The 20,698-nt window shown below is 35.2% G+C and overlaps 3 protein-coding genes across 6 annotated transcripts in view; all 3 read right to left on the bottom strand.

Moving 5' to 3' along the window:
- Positions 1-2,493: 2,493 nt before the first annotated feature.
- On the bottom strand, positions 2,494-7,446 carry LOC102693624 (hyaluronidase-5-like). The gene is made up of 4 exons (XM_006633403.3): positions 7,397-7,446; positions 6,087-7,040; positions 5,191-5,280; positions 2,494-2,787 (listed from the first exon to the last, which is right to left on the bottom strand). Exons 2-4 carry the CDS (start codon positions 7,032-7,034, stop codon positions 2,494-2,496), a joined length of 1,332 nt encoding a protein of 443 aa, XP_006633466.2. The 5' UTR covers positions 7,035-7,040; positions 7,397-7,446.
- A 2,378-nt stretch (positions 7,447-9,824) lies between these two features.
- On the bottom strand, positions 9,825-18,622 carry LOC102693823 (hyaluronidase-5-like). The gene is made up of 5 exons (XM_006633404.2): positions 18,530-18,622; positions 15,588-15,638; positions 11,550-12,407; positions 10,440-10,529; positions 9,825-10,163 (listed from the first exon to the last, which is right to left on the bottom strand). Exons 1-5 carry the CDS (start codon positions 18,620-18,622, stop codon positions 9,825-9,827), a joined length of 1,431 nt encoding a protein of 476 aa, XP_006633467.2.
- The window catches only part of hyal4 (hyaluronidase 4), a 21,120-nt gene continuing 18,619 nt past the window's right edge, over positions 18,198-20,698 (bottom strand). For all 4 annotated transcript variants that reach the window (XM_069192487.1, XM_069192485.1, XM_069192486.1 and 1 more), the window contains exon 4: positions 18,198-19,877. In XM_069192487.1, coding sequence (XP_069048588.1) covers positions 19,476-19,877 — 402 coding nt within the window. In that variant the 3' untranslated portion in view covers positions 18,198-19,475. The remainder of the gene's footprint in view (positions 19,878-20,698) is intronic.

Here is a 20,698-nt window from a genome sequence, read left to right as displayed (position 1 = left end):
GATGCAATATCTTTTTGTTAAAGGGTACATTATTATTTTGTAAGTAGCCTGTCAGTGATAAACACAGTATATAAATTGATAAATAGAGCATATTAAAATTCCTCTGATATTTAACATGATTGAAAGAAATGGTTGTATTCAACTGAGTTCATTCAGAAAGTTTTCAACAAAGATTTACAGTACCTGTGATAAAGGCTCCTTTAACTCTTCTTCAGATTTTCTTATCTGTCACTTGAGACAACTTGTCACTCAATGTAGCAAAACAAGATCAAGAAAAGAACTCTAACTCCCATTACAACATCCACTCAATTATACAAGTAAACACTATAAAATTATCTCTAGGTAGAATTTCACTCTATGCCAAAGCTGAAAGCTACAGGGCAATATGAGAATGATATATGACTGATGCACTGTCAAAAAATGAGATTTTTTTCCAATTGATTATTGATGTAATGTAATAATAGTGAACATTTCTATAACTTACTCAAAATGAAAAATATCCAAATAAAATAAACAAGCTCTCTGAACTCCATGAAATCCAACTAATTTCACCAACAGGACAAACAGGGAGCTTTTTCTCCATTGAAAACCTTTTTTATAGTATGGTAATGGTAACATTTGGTAGCATAATGGTAACATTTTATCTAGGATAAATATAATCAGATTTGTGTCTGATGGTTAAGATTATACTTCCATTTTTCACACAACAGTTAATGTATTAACACTAATTTCCACTCTTGTCAAGATGTTGTATATCTTTATATACAGTGTTAATGACATGGTTTGTGGACACATCAAACTCAGCCACATACAAAAAGCCCTTTGTCTCACAAAGGCAGGAAGTTTTCCTGTGTTTGTGTGGGAAACAATGCTTTCTCAATATTGTTTGTGAATGAGGAAGCATAAAACATTTCCTTGCCCTCTTGTGTAATACAGATAAATGAACATTATACTGTGCCAAGAACACGTTTTTGACATGAGCATTATATTAACCCTTTACTAGTGTGTTTATTAATTCAGTGTTCTGCATTGCATAGAAGCATTGCAACAACCTTCCCTAAAAAAAACACATTACATTTTTAATGATGACAAAAACAATGGTCAACATTAACAGTGGATTTCGGTCTTCATATGGGTAAATATTTTACTATTTTGTATGTTCAAAGACTTTATATTAGCAGCTGGGATGGTTTAAAATAGGTTTTACATGATTAAATGTTAAATATATATACAGTATAAAATGTAATTAATTGTAAAATATTCTGCAGATATTTAAGTGAATTCATATATGTCTGTGTAGACATGGTGTGATCAACACATTTCAAAGGAGAACTTGATGCACACTCGAGTTACTGTGGACATCAGCCTGTTTTGAGTGGTTTCTTTTATACTTTTTTTATTACTACAGTACATATAATTTTAGATTAGATGCTTCAGAAATTAATGCCCCAAAGCAATTTGTGATTTGTGATTTGTACAGAATGAATCTATTTTAGAAAACCCATCCTTAAAGTTCTTCAGCATAACAAAGTAACATTATAATCAATATACAGTACTTGACTGATGCCTTTATCCAAATCTTCTCACATGTACAGAATCAGTTTATGCAGCCAGACATGTGACATGGATGATGGAGCAGTCTGCATGAAATAATTGTACAACAGTTAAGCCCCACCAAGGTTAACTAAGGAGTTGAACACAGAGCTTTTCATTTACAATTGAACAATTCTAAATACTGTTCACCTGCTTATATCCACAACCCATGCACAATAATCACATAAGCAGCTCAATCAGATAATGATGATAGTATTAATCAAATATAATCAGCAATAATTAATAATCCATTTGTTACTTTTTAATTAAAAACAAATAAGAACACAACATTTTGCATTTAAAAAAAATTCACACAATGAATTAAGTTTAAGAAATAGCCTTCAATAAAGCAGAGTTGAATATTAGGACAAGGAAGTATGCATATACTTTAAGTATGAACTAGGTCTTTATAAAATTATTTGCATAAACTACTTGTAATGTATGACTTGCAAAACAGAGAATGAGAAACAATATGTTGCTGGAGAATTGTGGAGAATTCAGCAATACAAGAATACAATAACACACTTCTTTTTATAGTTAAGTTGCTTTTCACTGTCTTCTTACATACTCTTTCTGTTTACTTGAGGATTAGTCCAGGTTTTCATTTTTGAGGGCTACAATCCAGCAGGGTGTCTGGGTGTCTATAAACACCTATAGAGGGTTTATCATGTTGTCATTATGGACAGAAAGCAAGGATTAGTATCACTGCACAAAAAGACAAAAGCTTTATTTTTACTGTAGGATAAGGCTAGGATATCCATAACATGCTGATGTTTAGCAACAATAGCTAAATATAGAATTATGAATTAGTTTTTCAGTATACAGAATGTTGATTGATTAAATACATTTTCATTATGAAATGTAGAAAGAAATAATTGTCATAAATACTTTACAACTAAATTAAGTGTCCCTATAACCCCTCCCAGGATAATAACAGGTGAATTTTTTTCGGAATCCATCCAGGTCACTTTCAGAGGGTGAACCAACAGCCACATGTTTCCCTTCAGCATCTTTTTCTATCTTGAAGCTGCGGGGGTTTAAATGCAAGTAGTCACTGGAGTGTGGATGCTTTCTGACACATCGACCAGTGTTCCTGCATATCGCAGAACTGCAGAGTTGTGTGGCGGCAGTAACATTTGCAAGATAAGGATTCAGAATTTCTTCTAAATATGTACCCATGGCAGAGCACTTTTCCTGCAATGAATGAACAAAAAAATATCAATACACTTTTACCAAACTGGCACGTTGAACTGACTTTTTAATTTACCCTGGTCCTGTTTCTGATTCTGATTCTAATTTTTACCCTGATCCTAGAAAACAACAACTGAGTATATTTGACTGTATAGAATACTGTATACTGTATGGAATATACATATTCCCTTTGTTAAAGTTAATTTAATATTACAGTTTTCATAATCACAATCTAGTTTATGTATTTTCAGCATATAATTCAAAGACAGCTCGTCTATTTGTCACTTCACCACTCATCCTTTTGCTCATTGTTTTAATTAATTGTTGATGGGAAAACTCAGAGCAGCCCCTTTGGTGAATGCTCAATAAACTTATCAAGAAGGCTGGCTCTGTGTTGGGGCTGAGCCTTGACCCCCTGGAGGTGGTGGCTGAGAGGAGAATGCTGACCAAGCTCACAGCCATCATGAACAACACCTCTCATCTGCTTCATGAGACTGTTATTGGGCAGCAGAGCACTTTTAGCAACAGACTGCTCCAGCTACGGTGTTCAAGGGAACGTTTCCCCAGGTCTTTCCTCCCGGCGGCTGTCAGGGTGTATAACACTGCCATAGGCTAGGACTGTTAGCCCTTCTTTTGCTCATCTATGGACAGCATGTTGCTCCATTGCACATTGCGCACATATTTTATTGTTTTAACAGTGACTATGATCATATTTTTCACACACCTATGTATTTATTTTTATTTAGTTATTTTATTTTATATTTATTTTGTATTCCTGTACGTATTCTAATTTTTTGTCTATCCTGATGTCTGTTTTTTTTGCTTGTCTTGGGCTGCTGTAACAAATCAGTTTCCCTTCGGGAGCAATAAAGTCTTATCTATCTATCTTTGCTTATACAGTAGTCTCATCACAGTATGGCAATCTGTAGTACACATGTTTAGTTTTGTGATGAGATGGGTAAAATACATCTTTCCATACAGTAGGTCCCACTCAAGATCCCAAGTGGAAATCTCACTTCTTAAAAAGAAAAGAACTTGAACAAACTGACCCAATCTACCAATTTTGCATCTGAAGTAAGGCAAGGGCTGGAATTATATGAAGTAAATGCTTTCCATAGTAATTGTTATGGATGTCGGAAGGGATGAACTCTTGAAAGGCAGGAAAGCAGAAAAAGACCCTATGTGAAGCGACAGAACGGGGAGTTAGCCCGGGCTCAGCAGTGCAGGAGTTCAAGAATTGCTGTATAGAAACCTATGTCCTCAGGCCACGGACGAAGCGGCGGCCTGGTGCTAGGTGGGTCTGAGAACATCTGAACGTCAATCCGAACGAGAGAGAGAGACACCGGAAGGAGAGCAAAGCACAGGAAACTAGGGACAGGACAGAATAGGAGTGCCCTCTGGCAGTAATAGTTTCTTTCCTCTTCAATGAATGTGTGGCAGACACTCCTTTTCAGTATAAAATGTGATTCAAAGGATTGGAGCACATAAAATCCAATAAGGACTGTTTCTTGAGGTGCAGAAGGCTTGATTTAGGAAGCCAAGCAGGTCTTACAAACAAGAAGACTGTTGACAAGGAAAATCCTTATTTCATCCTCATTCTCATCTAACTTCTAAATTGTCTCCCCTAACTGTTTCCAACCTAAACCACCATACAGAATATTACAGAGTGTTGTAGCATATACATGTATACATACAATATATATACAGTATTTATATGCAATAACACACATATGAGATGCTTCTCATGCTGAATTTGACATACAATGACACCACTAATTAACCCTATGTAAAAATGTGCATTCTAACCCCTTAATAAGAAATACACAAATTGAAATAGACTTGTTAACAGAACATCAGTTTAAAGGTGGCCTCTAGTGGCATATCTGTTATCTACAGCCTATCTATAATTCTGCCTACCACAGGATATCTGAGAGATTCTATTTTCTTTAATCTCTAGAGATTGTTGTCTTTAGAAAAAGTTACTATGAAAGTTGTTTTTGTCTGACTATAGATTATTTTAATAGAAAGAGTCTTTAGAATAATATCTATACTCCATACTTCCCATACTTCATAATTGTATATACTGTATTTGTAGTTTTGTAGTTTTATGCAATGTATTTCATAAACAACAGTAAAAAAAACTTAGCATTTATGGAGTCTGTTTAGAAAATGTTTAAAATGAAACATATTATCTTAATTTGAAACATTAATTACAGGTAATTGAGTACAGGTATACAAGTATACACTTGGAAATATAACAACAATATTATATTTCATTTTAATTGTGTTCTGTACATTCTGAGTTCATTTTTTTTCAAGAATCATTGATGTTTATCCCGTACTTCAAATTGCATTTTTCTCATTATAACCCCATTGTATTACCATCATTGAAGTTATTAAAGTTACCTTATCACTGAAGTCACTGTAGGCTCCCCAAAACACAATCCCTGAAGCTCCCAGAGCTGCACTTTCTCCTACAGAATGCACAAGATCCACCTATTAAATGAAGCAATACGTTTTGTTAATACTGAAAATATCAAAACATATACAAATCCTACATGTTTGGAGAATTGGTTAAAATGCAGAGCATTAAACATTTTGCTTCCTACTAAAAATGCATTTGAGTATTTTTATATTTTGCATTTTACATAAAGTTTTGTGTTATTGTGTGTAACATTATTTTATTCTGAGAGTTGTTATGTACAGTGCTTCTAATGTAGACTAATGTACCCAAAAATAGCATCTCAATTTACAGTATGTTATATTCATTGTGAATTATTCATTTTTAAGTTGGTAATTCTGAATTTGTGTTGTATCCTGTCAATCAGTTTAAATATCTCAACACTAGACAAGATAACCATCACAACACTAAATCTCAAATCTAAATCTCTTAAATATCTCAACACACTCTAAATATCTCTAATCCTGAATTATCTAATATTAATTAATGCAAACGAGAGGGTGAATTGAATGTAATTCAGTCCTTCAAATGACTATAATTAGCACAGAGAACATTTTCCTTAGATCAGTGCATAAACAAGAAACAAGGATATCTAATGCCTGTAGCATGCAAGTTTGGTGGTCAGCCTATTATTATTATTGAATTATTATTATCAATCATAATAATGTTTTTATTATCCATAATAATACAAGAAAAATCGTTGTTTTTTTCTATAAGGAAATAAAAATACTTTGTAATTTGGTATTAAAGTGATTTTTTACAACTGTTATGATAACTGTCGAGGGAAAAAAAGCACAATTTTTATAATATAAATTCAGGGGCTATGAAGTGGTACACGTACTTCTGTCAGGAATTCCTGGGTGCGACCAACAAATTTAGGACGATGATAAACATACACAGGAATTGGATCTGGCTGTTTTGAAAGCTTTGCCACCCTCATTGCTTCCAGAACACGATAGCGAACAAACAGTGCTGCTTTCTTAGAATCCTTCAACTGTTGAAAGAAATAAATGGATGGGTAGAGAGCTGCGCTTTCTTCCCAGAGCCAGTGAAGTTCATCATTGTATGCCTTCTCGCGTACTGGGCACTGGCCATCATACTGCTCATTAAGGATATTCCTGTGATTGTAACATTCAGGGAACAGATAAAAGCCCCAGAGGAGATTGGGCCTCAGTTCTTTGCCCAGCTTTAATGTTTCTTTCATGATGTTCTTTGCAGCCTTTTCAAATTCTGCTTTTGCCATTTTTTTTATGTCTTTCAAAGAAAAAAACGGGTTGGCTTCTCTTTCGCGAGCCAGAGACAGCTTCCGATAGAAGATCTTCTTTCCCCAGTTTCTCATCCAAATAGGTCTCCAGTTTTCCCAATCAATCACAGCTAATCCTTTGACCATTTCAGATGAAATGTAGAACTTGATGTCTTCTTTGGCTTGTTCCAGGTGCTTTTGGAGGCTAGCTTCCTGAGGGATTCCACCATTGAAGTGTTCTTCATTTTCTTCATCTATAAAAGGGTAGAGTCCTAGTCTCAGGTTATAGAAAATGGTGAGAGGCTGATCTATCATATTAGCCATTGGAAAACTTATTACAGAAAACTGACGCAAGTCTAAAGAAATATTATGTTTTTCTGAACAACGAACTGATGGTGCATTCCACACTGAAACAAAAGAGATGTTTTCAGAAAGTGAGGCAGAATTTGTCCCGGAATCATGAGATAAATTAAAAATTCTCAGGCAGGAAAGGCTCATAATTGTCATGAACAACACTGAGAAACTGAAGATGCTCATTTTCTTCATGATGTGCTGTTATTTCAGTTCATACCAGAACAAAGGGAATGCAAAGAGAAAAAAATGTTATTGTTTGTTGCACATAGCATAGATTTCCACATACTGTATGTTTCTATTTCAATATAAAATGTTTAAAATATAATTTCACTAATATGTATGTTTATGTTTACAAAAAACAATATAAGAAAAGTAAAAAACATTTTACTTTTTACATTCAGTACATTTTCAGGAGAAATGTGAATAACATTTATTAGGAAAATACTTGCTTTTTTGCCTAGTTACAAAACTAAAATAACATTAAATGAAAAAACTGTTCTTAAGAAGAAGAAACTCACTTTGTTACCCTTAAAATACATATATCAATATATTACCTTTTGTTGTTGTTTTCATCAGCAGCAAGAAATAGGCAAAGTTGTTACACAGTTCTTTACTTTTTAAAAGAAGGAGGTCACATGGACACCCATTACACGTACATAGAGGCCACGTAACCAAACCAGGTAATCTAATTCCTCAGAAAAAGCTCTGCTTTCTTTGTTGAAGTTTTATACTTTTTGTAAACTACTATACAATGGCATAAGCTGTAAGTAAACAACAACTACTTTATTTTAAAACCTTAGCTGCAGTGATCTGTATAGTGCTTACTTTGCTTACAGTCGTGAAAAAATTACTTAAATATACTCTCATATAATATATATTTTTTCTTATAAAAACATAATAACCCATGCGATCTACCATTTTTAAGGGAGGAGTGGATACTTCTAATTACTGTTGCTGGTAAGATGTTATTTGCGATAGCACAAGAAACATAAATGACACTTTTTGTAAGACGTATTAAAAAATATTCTCAAAATTGCTGTTATAGAGAAATTAATATATTGAAAATGAATGATATAACAGGAAAAACTAATTAAATTATTTTAAAATATATATATATTTTGGATCAAGATAAAACAGGAAAGTACACACTAGGCAATGTCAGTCTTTCCTTTTTTTAAACTACAGTACATGTTCACATTACATAACATGCTTACACATTTGTAATAAAATGTCAACTATTTATATCCATCCACATTTTTTTCTAAAAGCGTTATCCAATACAGTGTTGCTGCAGGGGAGCTGGACCCTATCCTGTCAAGCAACAGATACAATGTCAGAGCACTGTTCCAGTGGCATAACAGGTTTTAAATAAGGGGAATAAGATTGGAAAATTTCCTGGTTAATTAGAAGATAAGGGCATTTATAAATGGCCAAAGAAGCCTGTGGAATATTGCTGGTTACTGGGCCAACCAAGAGCTGTGGGTTCCTGCCCACCTGGGCATTACAGTAATACAATAAAATGTGTCAATAAAGTCCAAGGGGAAAGAATAGTTTTGATAGACAACTTAGCAGCTGTATGAAAGATACACTTCATTGATTTATTAAAATCAGATAACATTGTTTTTCTCCAGTCGTGACAAACATTGACAGAAAAAGAAATTGGAGAGTGATGAATTGTGTGTGGTGACTAAGTATGTGCTACACCTGTCATACAGTAGGTAACTAGTGACATGACCCAGGTACTGTATGAACCTGCCGCATTTGAAAAATGGAGATTGGTTGCCAATTCAGCACAAATGCCGGTTGAGCCATCTGTGCAACACCCACATTCTTCTTGAAAAAGTTGTTTCAGAATGTTTGAAAATCTTTTGTGCTCTACCAGCCTGATTTTTTCTGTATTAAAATGCTATTTGATTGCTACAGATGTAGTTACATTCAAATGGATATTTATTATTTGCATAAGTTCCAATACAAAACAACGTAATGTTTAGCGAGCTCTAAGGCATTTGAAATGACCTTTGGAACAGAGGCCTGTGTAGGAAAAGGCATGTTCCCACATAATAATAAAACACAAGCCTAAAATACTCAGTTAATGTCGCATCTGGACTCCCAGCCTTATTCATCACCCCTATCAGTGACATTGAGTCCAGGGGAGATCGGGTTTCTAGACAGACCTCAATTAGCTACAGTATACTGTACAGTAGGTCCACTAGTCCACTGGGGGTCTCTCTACTTACTTCCCTTCATTCCTCTGCAGGTGCAGCTGGATTGGCCACAGCTTTTGTTATCCTGTAGCCAATGCTAATGCACACATGCAGTGGTGAAAGGTCCTAAATGAAAACAAGCTACATTCACTAAAGCTATGTTTTTAGGAATATATTGCAGTTTGTTTTATTTATATATTTTTTTCTTTTTAAAGAAATAAAATGGTGTATATTGCAGCTATATTAATAGTATACTGTAGTTCATTATAATATCATTGTCAGTTCAGGTTTTATTCCTCATATCTTACAAAGTGGCAAGGATCAACAGAGACTACGTCTGCTAAACTGTCAGTTTTAACAATGCCATGTTGACCTTTCTTTTAATCTGTAGTAGTAAAATCACAAATTACCTTAGTGTAACAGTACAATCCTGTATCAATATACAGTAATCCTCTATGTGAACCTCTTTCAAACAACTACTGTATGTATGTCCACCTCATACCCATCTACAGCTAGATTTATTACTCTCTTAACAGAAATGTATCACAGAATCTCATAACAGAATTTGACAAGTATTGTATTGCAACTTTATTTTGCTTTGGAATTTCTTCTACAATGTTCTTCATTACTATCATTACTATCATGTTACAGTAGCACATGTACAGTACATCTATGTTTTAAACAATAACTCTTCAGCTGAATACAGATACAGCTCAGCAAACAAGTGAATTGATTGAAGGTGTTAATTTTAGAAAAGACATGTCTGTGTAATGTGAAGCTAAATGTTTATGACAGTCGGAGTTTGTGGAAAACTGGCTGGTAAATTAGCTTTGCAGCTCTTTCCTGCATAACACCGGCAAGTAAATTTGTTCATAAAAATGGTCAGGTCAGCAGAGCTTGTCATGCCAACAGCAAAGTATTTTCCATTTGAGCCTCTTTGTATCTTGAAGTTAGCGGGATTGAGATGGAGGTAATCATTGGAATCATAATTCTTCCTGACACATCTCCCATTGCCCTGACAAAGCATGTCACTGCAAAGCTTGGCAGCTGCAGTCACGTTTACAATGTAGGGGTTCAGAGTTGAAGGCAGGTAGCGAGACAATGCTTCACATGATGCCTGTAAAAAAAGTTCATTATTAGCCTGAAGATGTGGTTACTAATATATTTCTGGCATCTTGTAGTTTTATGAAGTCACGTTACATTGTGTGATATTTTATTATTTTCCAAACAGTATATAAGAGACGAAGATAGTTTATAGGACTGTTTTAATTCTATTACTTCAAGACCAGATTTTTCAAAATCTTAATTGATTGGTTTGTTTATTTTAGTAGATATTTAATATGTACAGTAATCGGTATTGAAAGAAATTCCAAATTATTTCCCTATACAGTACCTTGTCATCATAGTCTGCACTAGCTCCCCATAAGATTACACCCGAGGCTCCAACTGCAGCAGATTCACCAATGGTGTTGATCAGATCATTCTGAAAAAATATCAGAAAACAACAAATGTAGGGAACAGCAGAATGTCACGCACTAGTGTATTTAAAACTGAGAGCAAGAGATACATCTTTTACCCAATGGGATGTGGAACTGTGGAACAAGCTACCCAACTATGTTGTTGAAACTGATACTCTGACTTCTTTCAAGAAATAACTGGATTAACAACTAACTATTAACTATCAAAAGGTTCAAATGGGACAGATGGCCTCCATTCACATGTAACTATTTTAGTCATGTACTCTAACTGTTGGAACTTTCAAGCCAATATGGAAGAAAGTAAATTACATGCACATACTGTATCAGCCAAAGCTTAAATTGCCATCATTTGCTTCACCTAATCAGCAAAGGCCCATATTGTAAACAGGAAAGGAACGCAGAAAATCACAAAAGTGTATTTTTGCACAGAAAACTGAGAAAACCCAGGTTAGATTCCATATTTGTATATATATTTTATAAACCAGTCAAAGCCTTAGCTTGACTCATGTGTTCTACTGTTCTGGAAAGGCAATCATGCTGTAGTTAAGATGATCTTGGGAGCCCAGCTAAAGTTTTGAAAATACTGTTAAATTGTGAAATTGTGAAAAAAGAGGCAGAACATTCTCAACCTATGATTTTAATGTAAATGTTAGAAACATGTTTTTAAAAATAACCTTTTCAGATTAAGTATTTTTATTTATGATACATTATAGTCGGAAACATTGTGTTTTAAAGCAAATGTCAACAAAATCAGCTTTAAAGGGAAAAAGCTTTTGTCATTTAGACTTCAACTTCTCTGACTTTGTTGGAACTCTACCCTTTCTATCTGTAAAGGTTTCTCTAGAGTCTGACAGCTTTCTGTGTTGAATTTTGACTGAAGAGAGGGAAATCACACAAAATATAAATGGAATATTTTAAAGGTCAGATTTGAAAAATGCAGTACCAGTAAATTTAAATTGCTTAACCTACTGTAAGTTTCATTTGAAGGATGTTTGATCATTTGATATCTTTATTCTGTAGCTTACCTCATTCAAAAATTGTTTGTTGCTGTCAACAAAAACTGGACGGTTGTACACATATACAGGAGCAGTGAAAGAGTGTTTGGGAAGAGCTGCTACTCGCATTGCTTCTTGGACACAATTGCGCACGAACAGTGCTGCCTTGTAAGACTCTTTCAGCAGTGTAGACAAGTAGACTGAGGGATAGAGTGCGGTGCTTTTTTCCCACAACCATATGAGTTGATCATTTTGACTTTGCACTTGAGGGGAACATTTGCCTGTATAGGGTTTGCTCACATCTTTGTACTCATAATTATAACAGTTTGGGAACAGATAGTAACCCCACAGTTCTTGTGGTCGGTCCTTTAGTCCAAGTGCTAATGTGTCTGCCATGTAGTTTCTGGCAGCAGTCTGAAACTGTTCTTTTGCTTCAGCTATAGTCTGTTGGGGTGACAAAGAGTCATTCAGCTGTTTCGTGTAAATGATAGACAGGGTCCTGTATATAGCTTTTGAGTTCCAGTTCCTATCCCATAGTGGTCTCCATGCTTCCCAGTCAATGACAGCTAATCCTGGGGAAGCTGTGGATGGAATATAATATGCTATGTCATTTTTGGCTTTTTTTAAGTGGGCAGCTGAATCACCTTTTTGTGGAATGCCACCGTAGAATTCTTGCTTTGTTGTTTCATTGACATTTGGATATAGCCCTAATCTGTCACTATAAAAGAGGGTTAGTTCCTGGTCTTTTATCTTTTGGGGTGTAGTCACAGCTGCAAACGGTGCGAAATCTAGAGTAACCTGGTTATTTTCACATATATTTATTGGGGCATTCCACACAGCCACAAATGGATAGCCGTTAAACAATGGGCCAGCTGTAGGTGGTATATGCTGAGTAGAGCCCAAGTTCTCCAACAGGGCAAGATACAGAAGAGTGAAGAAAAGATGTCTGTTTTTTCTTTTTTGGATTAATAGGTCCATCGTAGTTTCTCTCTGGAATCCTGTAAAAGAAATTATACTATATATGCCATTGATCTGTTCAGCCTATGAGATTGACTATATTTTCCTCTGATTTTAAAATACTACTTTATAAATACTTGGATAAAATAAAGTATTATCAGGTACAATTTACAATAATATACTCAATCCACCACTTGGTCTGAAGGTGAGCTTCAGCTGTTGTTTCTGCTGTTGTATAATATGTTTCACAGAAAACAGTATAACATATTGAAAAATGTCACATTTCTATAAGACAGAAAAGTGTGAAGAATAACAATTTCATACATGTATTTATACTCTCAGTATTCTTCAAAATATATATCAGCAGACTGTGCTCAAGCAGCTAAATCTCACTTCACAGACACCAAGCTTGTTAGATACAAGTACAAACAGTAAGTACTATACATAAAAGATATACTGTATACTCTGTATCTCTATAGCCTACTGTCTTTTAGTTTTCTGTCATAGAAAGTTTTAAAATTAATAAAGAAGTTGTAGTATTTACAAAAAAATAAAGAAAATAAAATAATTTCTGCAAAAGAAAGTGAATAAAGAAATCTAGTCACACTTGGGTATTTCTAGATTACAGTAAATGATATTGTAACGCTTCAGGGTTCACGTGGGCACCCTCGGCACTGCCACATCAGGTCAGCCCCCCACTGTCAGGAATTTGAACCTAGGCCTCCGACATCACTCAACAGCAACCCAGCCTCTTGAGCCAAAGGGAAATCTCCCACCGGCTGCGGTCCCTGCTATTCACCGGGAAGGGCAGTAGTGTCACCGCTCTGGTAAGCCGGCTCTCACAACCAATGGTGGCCATATGCGTTACAATATCAATAAAGACATTGGGATTCATGGGAAACATCTGCAATGAGATGACTACAGATTTACCTGATTAACTCATACAAAGACATTTGCATACAACCATAAGATGGAGACAACAATCAGATGTTTTGATTGTTGGCTCCTGAGGAATTAAAAAAAAATACAGTACCTGGGCCTCATTCATTTTAGAAACATTCCTTCTACCGAAGCCTGGATCTAAGCAAAACACTGTAGAGAATAAAATGTGGCTGTCTACCATGGGCAAGAAGAATTGCTTCTGAGGCACAAGTCCTTTTTGGTAGCACTTTAAAATAAGGTTGTGATATTAAGGCTTTATAAACGTTACCTCAGGTTTTCCCATATAAGAACTAGAGGGAGGTTACGTACAATAATACCTCATATGTATATGCATCTATGCAGAATGTTTTGTTATAATCAAGACTGCTAGGGTTGTTTTGGACTATAATATAAGATTGCACCTCTGTGTCATGTACTGAGACTTTGCTGGTTTAACCTCTGCAATAGTGTGATCAAGAGGAATTTAAAATTATGTCATTTAAGAAGCTCTGTGTTTTAGAAATTTAGTTGCACAAAACATTCCTTGCAGTTAACTTAAGTGAGCCAAATAACATGCAATCAACAAATGGAACCATCCACTTATTGTGCCGGTCTCCCACTTTGATTGGTAGTTAACACCCAGAGAGTCTTTAGAATTGTATTATAGTCTGCTAGATTGTAATGCTCTGTGTATCAGATGGGAGAACGGAGTATTTCTAGAGCATTGACAGTGTTGTAGGTATTTTTGTCAGACGTGATTATAATAAACCTGTGATCAAGTGTTCAGACTGAACACAATCCCATTGTACAGGTGAACATTTCTGCTGGTTTTAGTATGATTTTGTCTAAAATATTTAATTACTGTAAAATGATAAAATATTCAATTACTTTATTTAAGCTATGAGAGATGCCTTTAAGTTACAATATGCAGGGTTCAAATAAACATGAATATACTGTATAGAAATACAGGAATGTGATGTAATTGTTTCATACAGTACATTCAATTCAATGAATCTACATGAAAGTGGATAGAAAACCTAAAGACATTCAAATGCTTTATAATGAAGTTATAGTATATTTTATAGACTGATTTGATTTTCTTTTTGATTGTGATTTATTAGTAACATTAATATTTGAAAGCCTAATGGCAAAAAAGGAAAACAGATTTTGTCCACTTACCAATTACTTGACTGCAGCAGAGACTTTACTGCTAACTTCAAGCGTCAGATTTTACTTTCTAATGTCAGAACGCTCTTTTATGTTAAAGGACTATTGACATTATTGATTACTATTATGAAAGAGCTTTTGAATTTTTTTAATTGAATAATGTTAAACTAAACAGAAGTCTTTTCACATATAAATCATACCGGTTATCAAGAACCTTTGGCCTAAAGCATCAAGGAGTTTTATTTGCAGAACACAATCAATATAAATTAAGTTTATTTTGGCCTAAACATTTTACTGCTTATTTATAATGTTTGCATTTGGGACAAAAGCTATTGTAAAAGGTTGGCAAGTAGTGGTAGTAAATGATTTATAATGATTATATGTATACACTTACAAATATATACAGTACATATACTGTACAATAAGGTGCATTAAAATGGAACAAATGGGTACTGGAACAAATAGCATTTGATGCATTTTTCATGGACCTTGGTGCAGAAATACTGTATATGTATGAATGTTTATATTTATACACAAAAAATAATATATTAAATATCTCAGCATTCCTGACACATTCCTAGAACAGAATGTGTATTAAGAATTCCCAGGAGACAGGTTTACAGTGATTTGTATGGGAACTGGAAATTTTTGTGCACTCCTAGACATGTTCTCACAGTAGATTGTTAGGATGTTCACACTCCTCTGCACATTATGTAATTGCTATTGTTTTGGCTGTTGGGAGACTGGATGTTTTGTGACTTCTCCTAAGTCCTGGACAACCATCCTGTTCTCAATTAGGACCAGATAATTTTTAAACTTCTTGTTCAGTTTCCCAACATCTAATTTGTCAGTTTTTCACTTTGATAATGAATATTTTTCATACTTTTACCGGCAGATAATTTGAAAAAATGGAATGAACTTGCAATTAATTACTATTCATTAAGAAAACGACCTACAGTATATCACAGCTTTGTTCAGGCTTAAACACTATAACAATAAGGTGTATTTTGGTAAATAAAAAACAACAATTGTAACTAGAAAACATAAAGGCAATGTTGAAAGTGTCACAAAACCCTATGGTAAATTAATGTGACAGTAAGGTTACAGTACATGGTCATCTAAAACATAACCCGCAGCACCAACAAAAAATGCTACAATATACTACTTTTGTAAAGCAATGTAGCAGGTTTCTAAGTTATTGGTAAAGTTGATTTGCAAGTGCATAGGATGATACTTTCCAATTGTGAAACTGTCCTCCAACAGTCAAGTGACGATACAGGAGCACTATCGTAGATTAATGTTTTTTTTTTAGTTTATGCAAGCTTATTTATTACATACTCATCTTATTTGAGAGGTTAATTTTCCACACTGGTTGATATCTTAAAATCACACTCAAAATGGAATGTTTGAGAAAGACTAAAAAATGTTTAATAGTCCATCCATCTATCACTTATCCACAAGAGCTTCATCTTATAGAGCGTTCTGGTAATTAGGGGCCTAAACTGGAAATCAACAGGTTGGAAGACAGGACTACTTAATGTACAAAATGTCTGTGTATCACAGGACACAAAAACAGTTCCTGTGATGGTCCAAAGGGGTGTGTCCTGTGAGGCATGGCTTTCCCTCTGCTATCTGTCGGTCTTTTTCAAAGCTACCCCCTGCCCAAGATAGCAGCGTGTAGATCATGGGTGATTTCACAGGCCCAACAATCACAGCCACCATGGAGACAAGGTTGACAAGGAACCCATTCCTTGATGGAACACTGTCCAGATTACCCCACTTTTACCCAGCACAGATCAGATCTGTCCCTTCTCGGAAGGTTTGTGGAGAAGGGTGTTTTTCCTAAGAAGAGCTGCACCCTTGCTGATGAGTTATTATCTCAGCACTGACAATAGAGCAGCATTGCTGCTGAGGAATTTTTCCTAATTCAGATAAGAAGAGCAGCACTTAAGGTAAGTGTTATTTTTTCCCTTCTGGGGGCTGTTCCTTGCACTTGTTTACCTCAGGGCCAGGCTTATTTCAATACTTATATTTTCTTGTGCATCTTGTGTGTCTGTGCTCTGAACCCACCTACACCCTGTGCCCCTGTTGTGGGCTGCCCCACGTGGCATCACAGTCTGCACATAGGGACAATTTAGAGACACCAATTAATCAAGCAAGTATGTCTTTGGAAGTTGGGATGAAACTGGAGAAATTCATAGCAGTATTTTTATCATTTTTTGTAAATGTTAATGTCTGCAATATTTTAATGAAAGTTGTTGTAATTTCTAAACTGGCACAACTTCAGGCTTAATTTGCATTTTTCAGCCTAAGGTGTTCCTTCAAAGTGGCAGGGTGCTATAATGGTTCATACTATTGCTTCACAACTTTAGGGCAATGGACTCATTTCCAGATTGGGGTGTGTGTCTGTATGCAGTTTCCATGTTCTCTCGACATTCAAGTGGGTTGTAGCTGGAGTCTTTCTTTTGCCTCCCAGGGATAAAGATGTTAGGTGTGATTGGCTGCTTTAAATCGTCTAAATCAGGAAGAAATGGTTAAAGCAGGGGTAATACTTAGGCTTTTATTCCTGGTACATTTATAATGGCAAAACAGCGTGCAAAGAGAAAAATGAGAAATATGACAAAATAAGGTTTATGAGTCTAATGACCTTCTTTCAGTTGTGACGTTTCAGATCTGTTGTTCTGATATTCTATCAATTTATCTGCCGTAGGACATATTTCAAATAATGTGACAATTTGTTTATAAATGTCAATTCTTACTCTTTCGCTCTTGGTGAAATATTTGGTAAACTACTTAAACTAATATGATTTATTTTTACTTTGTGATAAAATCTGCATCACTTTTTAGGTAGATTTTTCAAATAAGCCTTTCTAAATAAATATTTGAATGGAATATTGCAAATAAACAGTACTCAAACTGTATTTGTGTTGGAATATTATTTTCTTTTAATGTAAATTAAAATGGCATGCCATTTCTTAGTGTTTTAAACTGCTTTACTTCAAATTGTGAGATAAAAAATATTATTTTACTTTTTCTGGCATTTGAGTTCTAATACTCCTACCCGTGCAGTGAGTTTCATAAAATGGATAGACACACTGTGACTTTGACTTGCAAAGTCATGTGATTCAGCATTAGACAGTAGCTACAGTGAAAGAGAACTACAGGTTAAAGAACTGCAGACCTTTATAACATACTGTATATCTGTAAACCATAATCAGGTATCATGTGACAAACCTAGAACAAAGAGTACAAAGGCGTTTTATTTCAAAAGACTCCAGCAGTCTTTTGTTTGAAATTTTACAACCACACCTGTTTCATTGAAAATGTTAAATATTTGAACATATTTTTTTAGTCAAGTAGGTGTATGCAAATATACAATGATTTTTTGTACCTGCTTTTGTCATTAAACTCAGATATAATGTACAATAGTATATGCTGAAAACAACAGAGGAGAATATACGATTTTTCAAAAGAAAGTGGAAATATCTACAAATGAGAGGAGGTAATTTGGCCCAACTATAGTTCTGTGAAAAAGTTTTTTTCCCCTTTCAGATATTCTACAATTTTGCATATTTTCACCATTAAATTTTGTCAGAGATTCCTGTGAGGGTCTACTAATATATAAAGGGAGTCTTTTGCTGGTTGTTTTATTTATTTATTAAACAAAGTATTTCAACATCCAATGTCCCTTTGCGAAAAAGTTAACCTCCCCTTAGGTTCAGTAACTGGTTACACCACCGTTAGCTGCAATAAAGCTGCTGTGTGGGGATGTTAATCCATTCTTCATGACTAAATGCTTCAACCACGTAACATTTAAGTGTTTTCCAGCATGAACTGCTCATTTTGTGTCCTGGCACCATATTGCCATGGGGTTTACATCTGGACTTTGACTTTCTCTAATAGCCTTGCAAGTACAGTATGTTAGGGATCATGCTGTATTAACCAATGGTTCTAATTCTTCTAACCAGTTTCTTCCCAACTTCCTGATTTTTATTGGCTTCATTCATTAACTGATTGAAGAAAGGCACTCTTTGTGTTTCATTGTTTATGAACACCATTATGCATTAGATGAAGCTGAGGTGGAGGTTGTATTAATCCATTACCTGCCTTAAACCACTTAGTTTACTAAATGTCATGGTTTAACCACATCTCATTAGAAATAAGGTGTGCAAACAGCAGAGGAATCCTTGCCACAAGCAGAATAGTAGGGAGAACCATCCCAATTTACTTGTGAAATGTCATTATTATCCACTTGTCAGGTATACTTCTAAAACATTGATTGTCATTGTCATGGCATTAGAGAAAGAAAAAACAATCAGAACACCAAAAACAAAAATATGGTAGTCAAGGTCATGGAAATTAAAAAATACAATGTGAAACTCATAGGATTTTAATGTGACATATAAAAAACATATTTGTTAAAGGAAAGAGGAGTATAAAAAAGACATGTTGTACCTCTCTGCCTACAACCCAAGTTTCCCTCACCCCCAAAGTTTTCACTTAGTAATCCAGGTAGGCATATAATGCAATTCAGGGGGCCCCCACTTTAAATGACCCCAAAACGTCTTCTGTGTTAAGTCTTACACAACCATTTTGTCAAATTAAATCCTTAGGTTCTGTGTCTTTCCAGTTTTATGGATTGGAGTTTACAAATAATGGAAAAATTAATAGCATTTAAACAGAGACATACAGTACAGTATGTCTGCTAACGACTAGCTAACTGCTAAATGTGAACAGCTAACTGTTAACAGGTTGTGTCATAATAATAATGTATAAAAATAAACTCTGTAATAACACAAAAATATTAAAACATTAGCATCACTGTGATGAATACGTCAACAATATTTCTTCAATACTGATTTGAATCCATTGAGCAAATATTGGTTTGATGAAATCAGAGTTCATTAGTCTTTAAAAAACAAAGTTCAAAATGTAAACAAATATAACCGACACCAAACACCAGGACGCTGAAGGCCTGGTGATCGAGCTGTCAGGTTTGTCCATTTGCTTGAGAGCATCACATTTGTCCCCATCATAACCCTCATAACAGTGGCAGGCAAATCTCTTTCGCAGCTCGGAGAGCTCTTGCTCAGAGTGCCACCCGGTGACGACGAAGCCCTCCTCCTCTGAATGTTCAATCCTGTAGCTCTCTGGGCTGAGGTGCAGGTAGTAGGGGGCCTGCCAGTCCTTCCTCACACACCTGCCGTTGTTCTGGCAGAGGAACTCACTGCAAACCTCCGCCGCCCTGGTCACATTAGTTATATACTGTCCCAGTCTGTGGCTCAGAAATGACTTCACTTTGGAACAGTTATGCTGGAATGATGAAAAAATAGAAATTCACGTAGAAATACCAGCACCAATAATAATAATAACAAAAAATAAAGGTGAACAAACTATACAATGCTGACTTTTGTCTAAACGTCACGCAGTGCTGCGATAGAACATAATTTGTGTCGAACATCAATATTAAAGAATAACTTTATTGTTCCTTTAATCAGGGTATATTTCAATTGGAATACATTTATATAGTGTCAATGATAAATAACACTATCTAAATAGCACAAATACCCTTGAAAATAATTATTTTTACTTTGAATAGTTGGTGAAAAACTGTTTTAAAAGGCATTTGAATGCATTGAGCAAATATTGGTTTGATGAAATCAGAGTTCATTAGTCTTTAAAAAACAAAGTTCAAAATGTAAACAAATATAACCGACACCAAACACCAGGATGCTGAAGGCCTGGTGATTGAGCTGTCAGGTTTGTCCATTTGCTTGAGAGCATCACATTTGTCCCCATCATAATCCTCATAACAGTGGCAGGCAAATCTCTCTCGCAGGTCGGAGAGCTCTTGCTCAGAGTGCCACCCGCTGACGATGAAGCCCTGTAAGGATAATGTTTTTTGACTTCTCTAGTGCCTTCAATACCATCCAGCCCTTACTTCTAAGGAGGAAGCTGGAGGAGATGCAAGTCGATGCCTCCATGACCTCATGGATCACTGACTACTTGACAGGCAGACCACAGTCTGTGAGACTTCAGAATTGTGTGTCTGAACCGGTAGTGAGTAACACAGGGGCACCTCAAGGGACAGTTCTTTCTCCATTCCTCTTCACCCTCTATACTTCGGACTTTAA

Source organism: Lepisosteus oculatus, chromosome 7, assembly GCF_040954835.1.
Source record: "Lepisosteus oculatus isolate fLepOcu1 chromosome 7, fLepOcu1.hap2, whole genome shotgun sequence".
Lineage (NCBI taxonomy): Eukaryota > Metazoa > Chordata > Actinopteri > Semionotiformes > Lepisosteidae > Lepisosteus > Lepisosteus oculatus.
The sequence above is the reverse complement of the archived record's forward strand: the minus strand, read 5'-3'. Positions and strand labels throughout refer to the sequence as shown.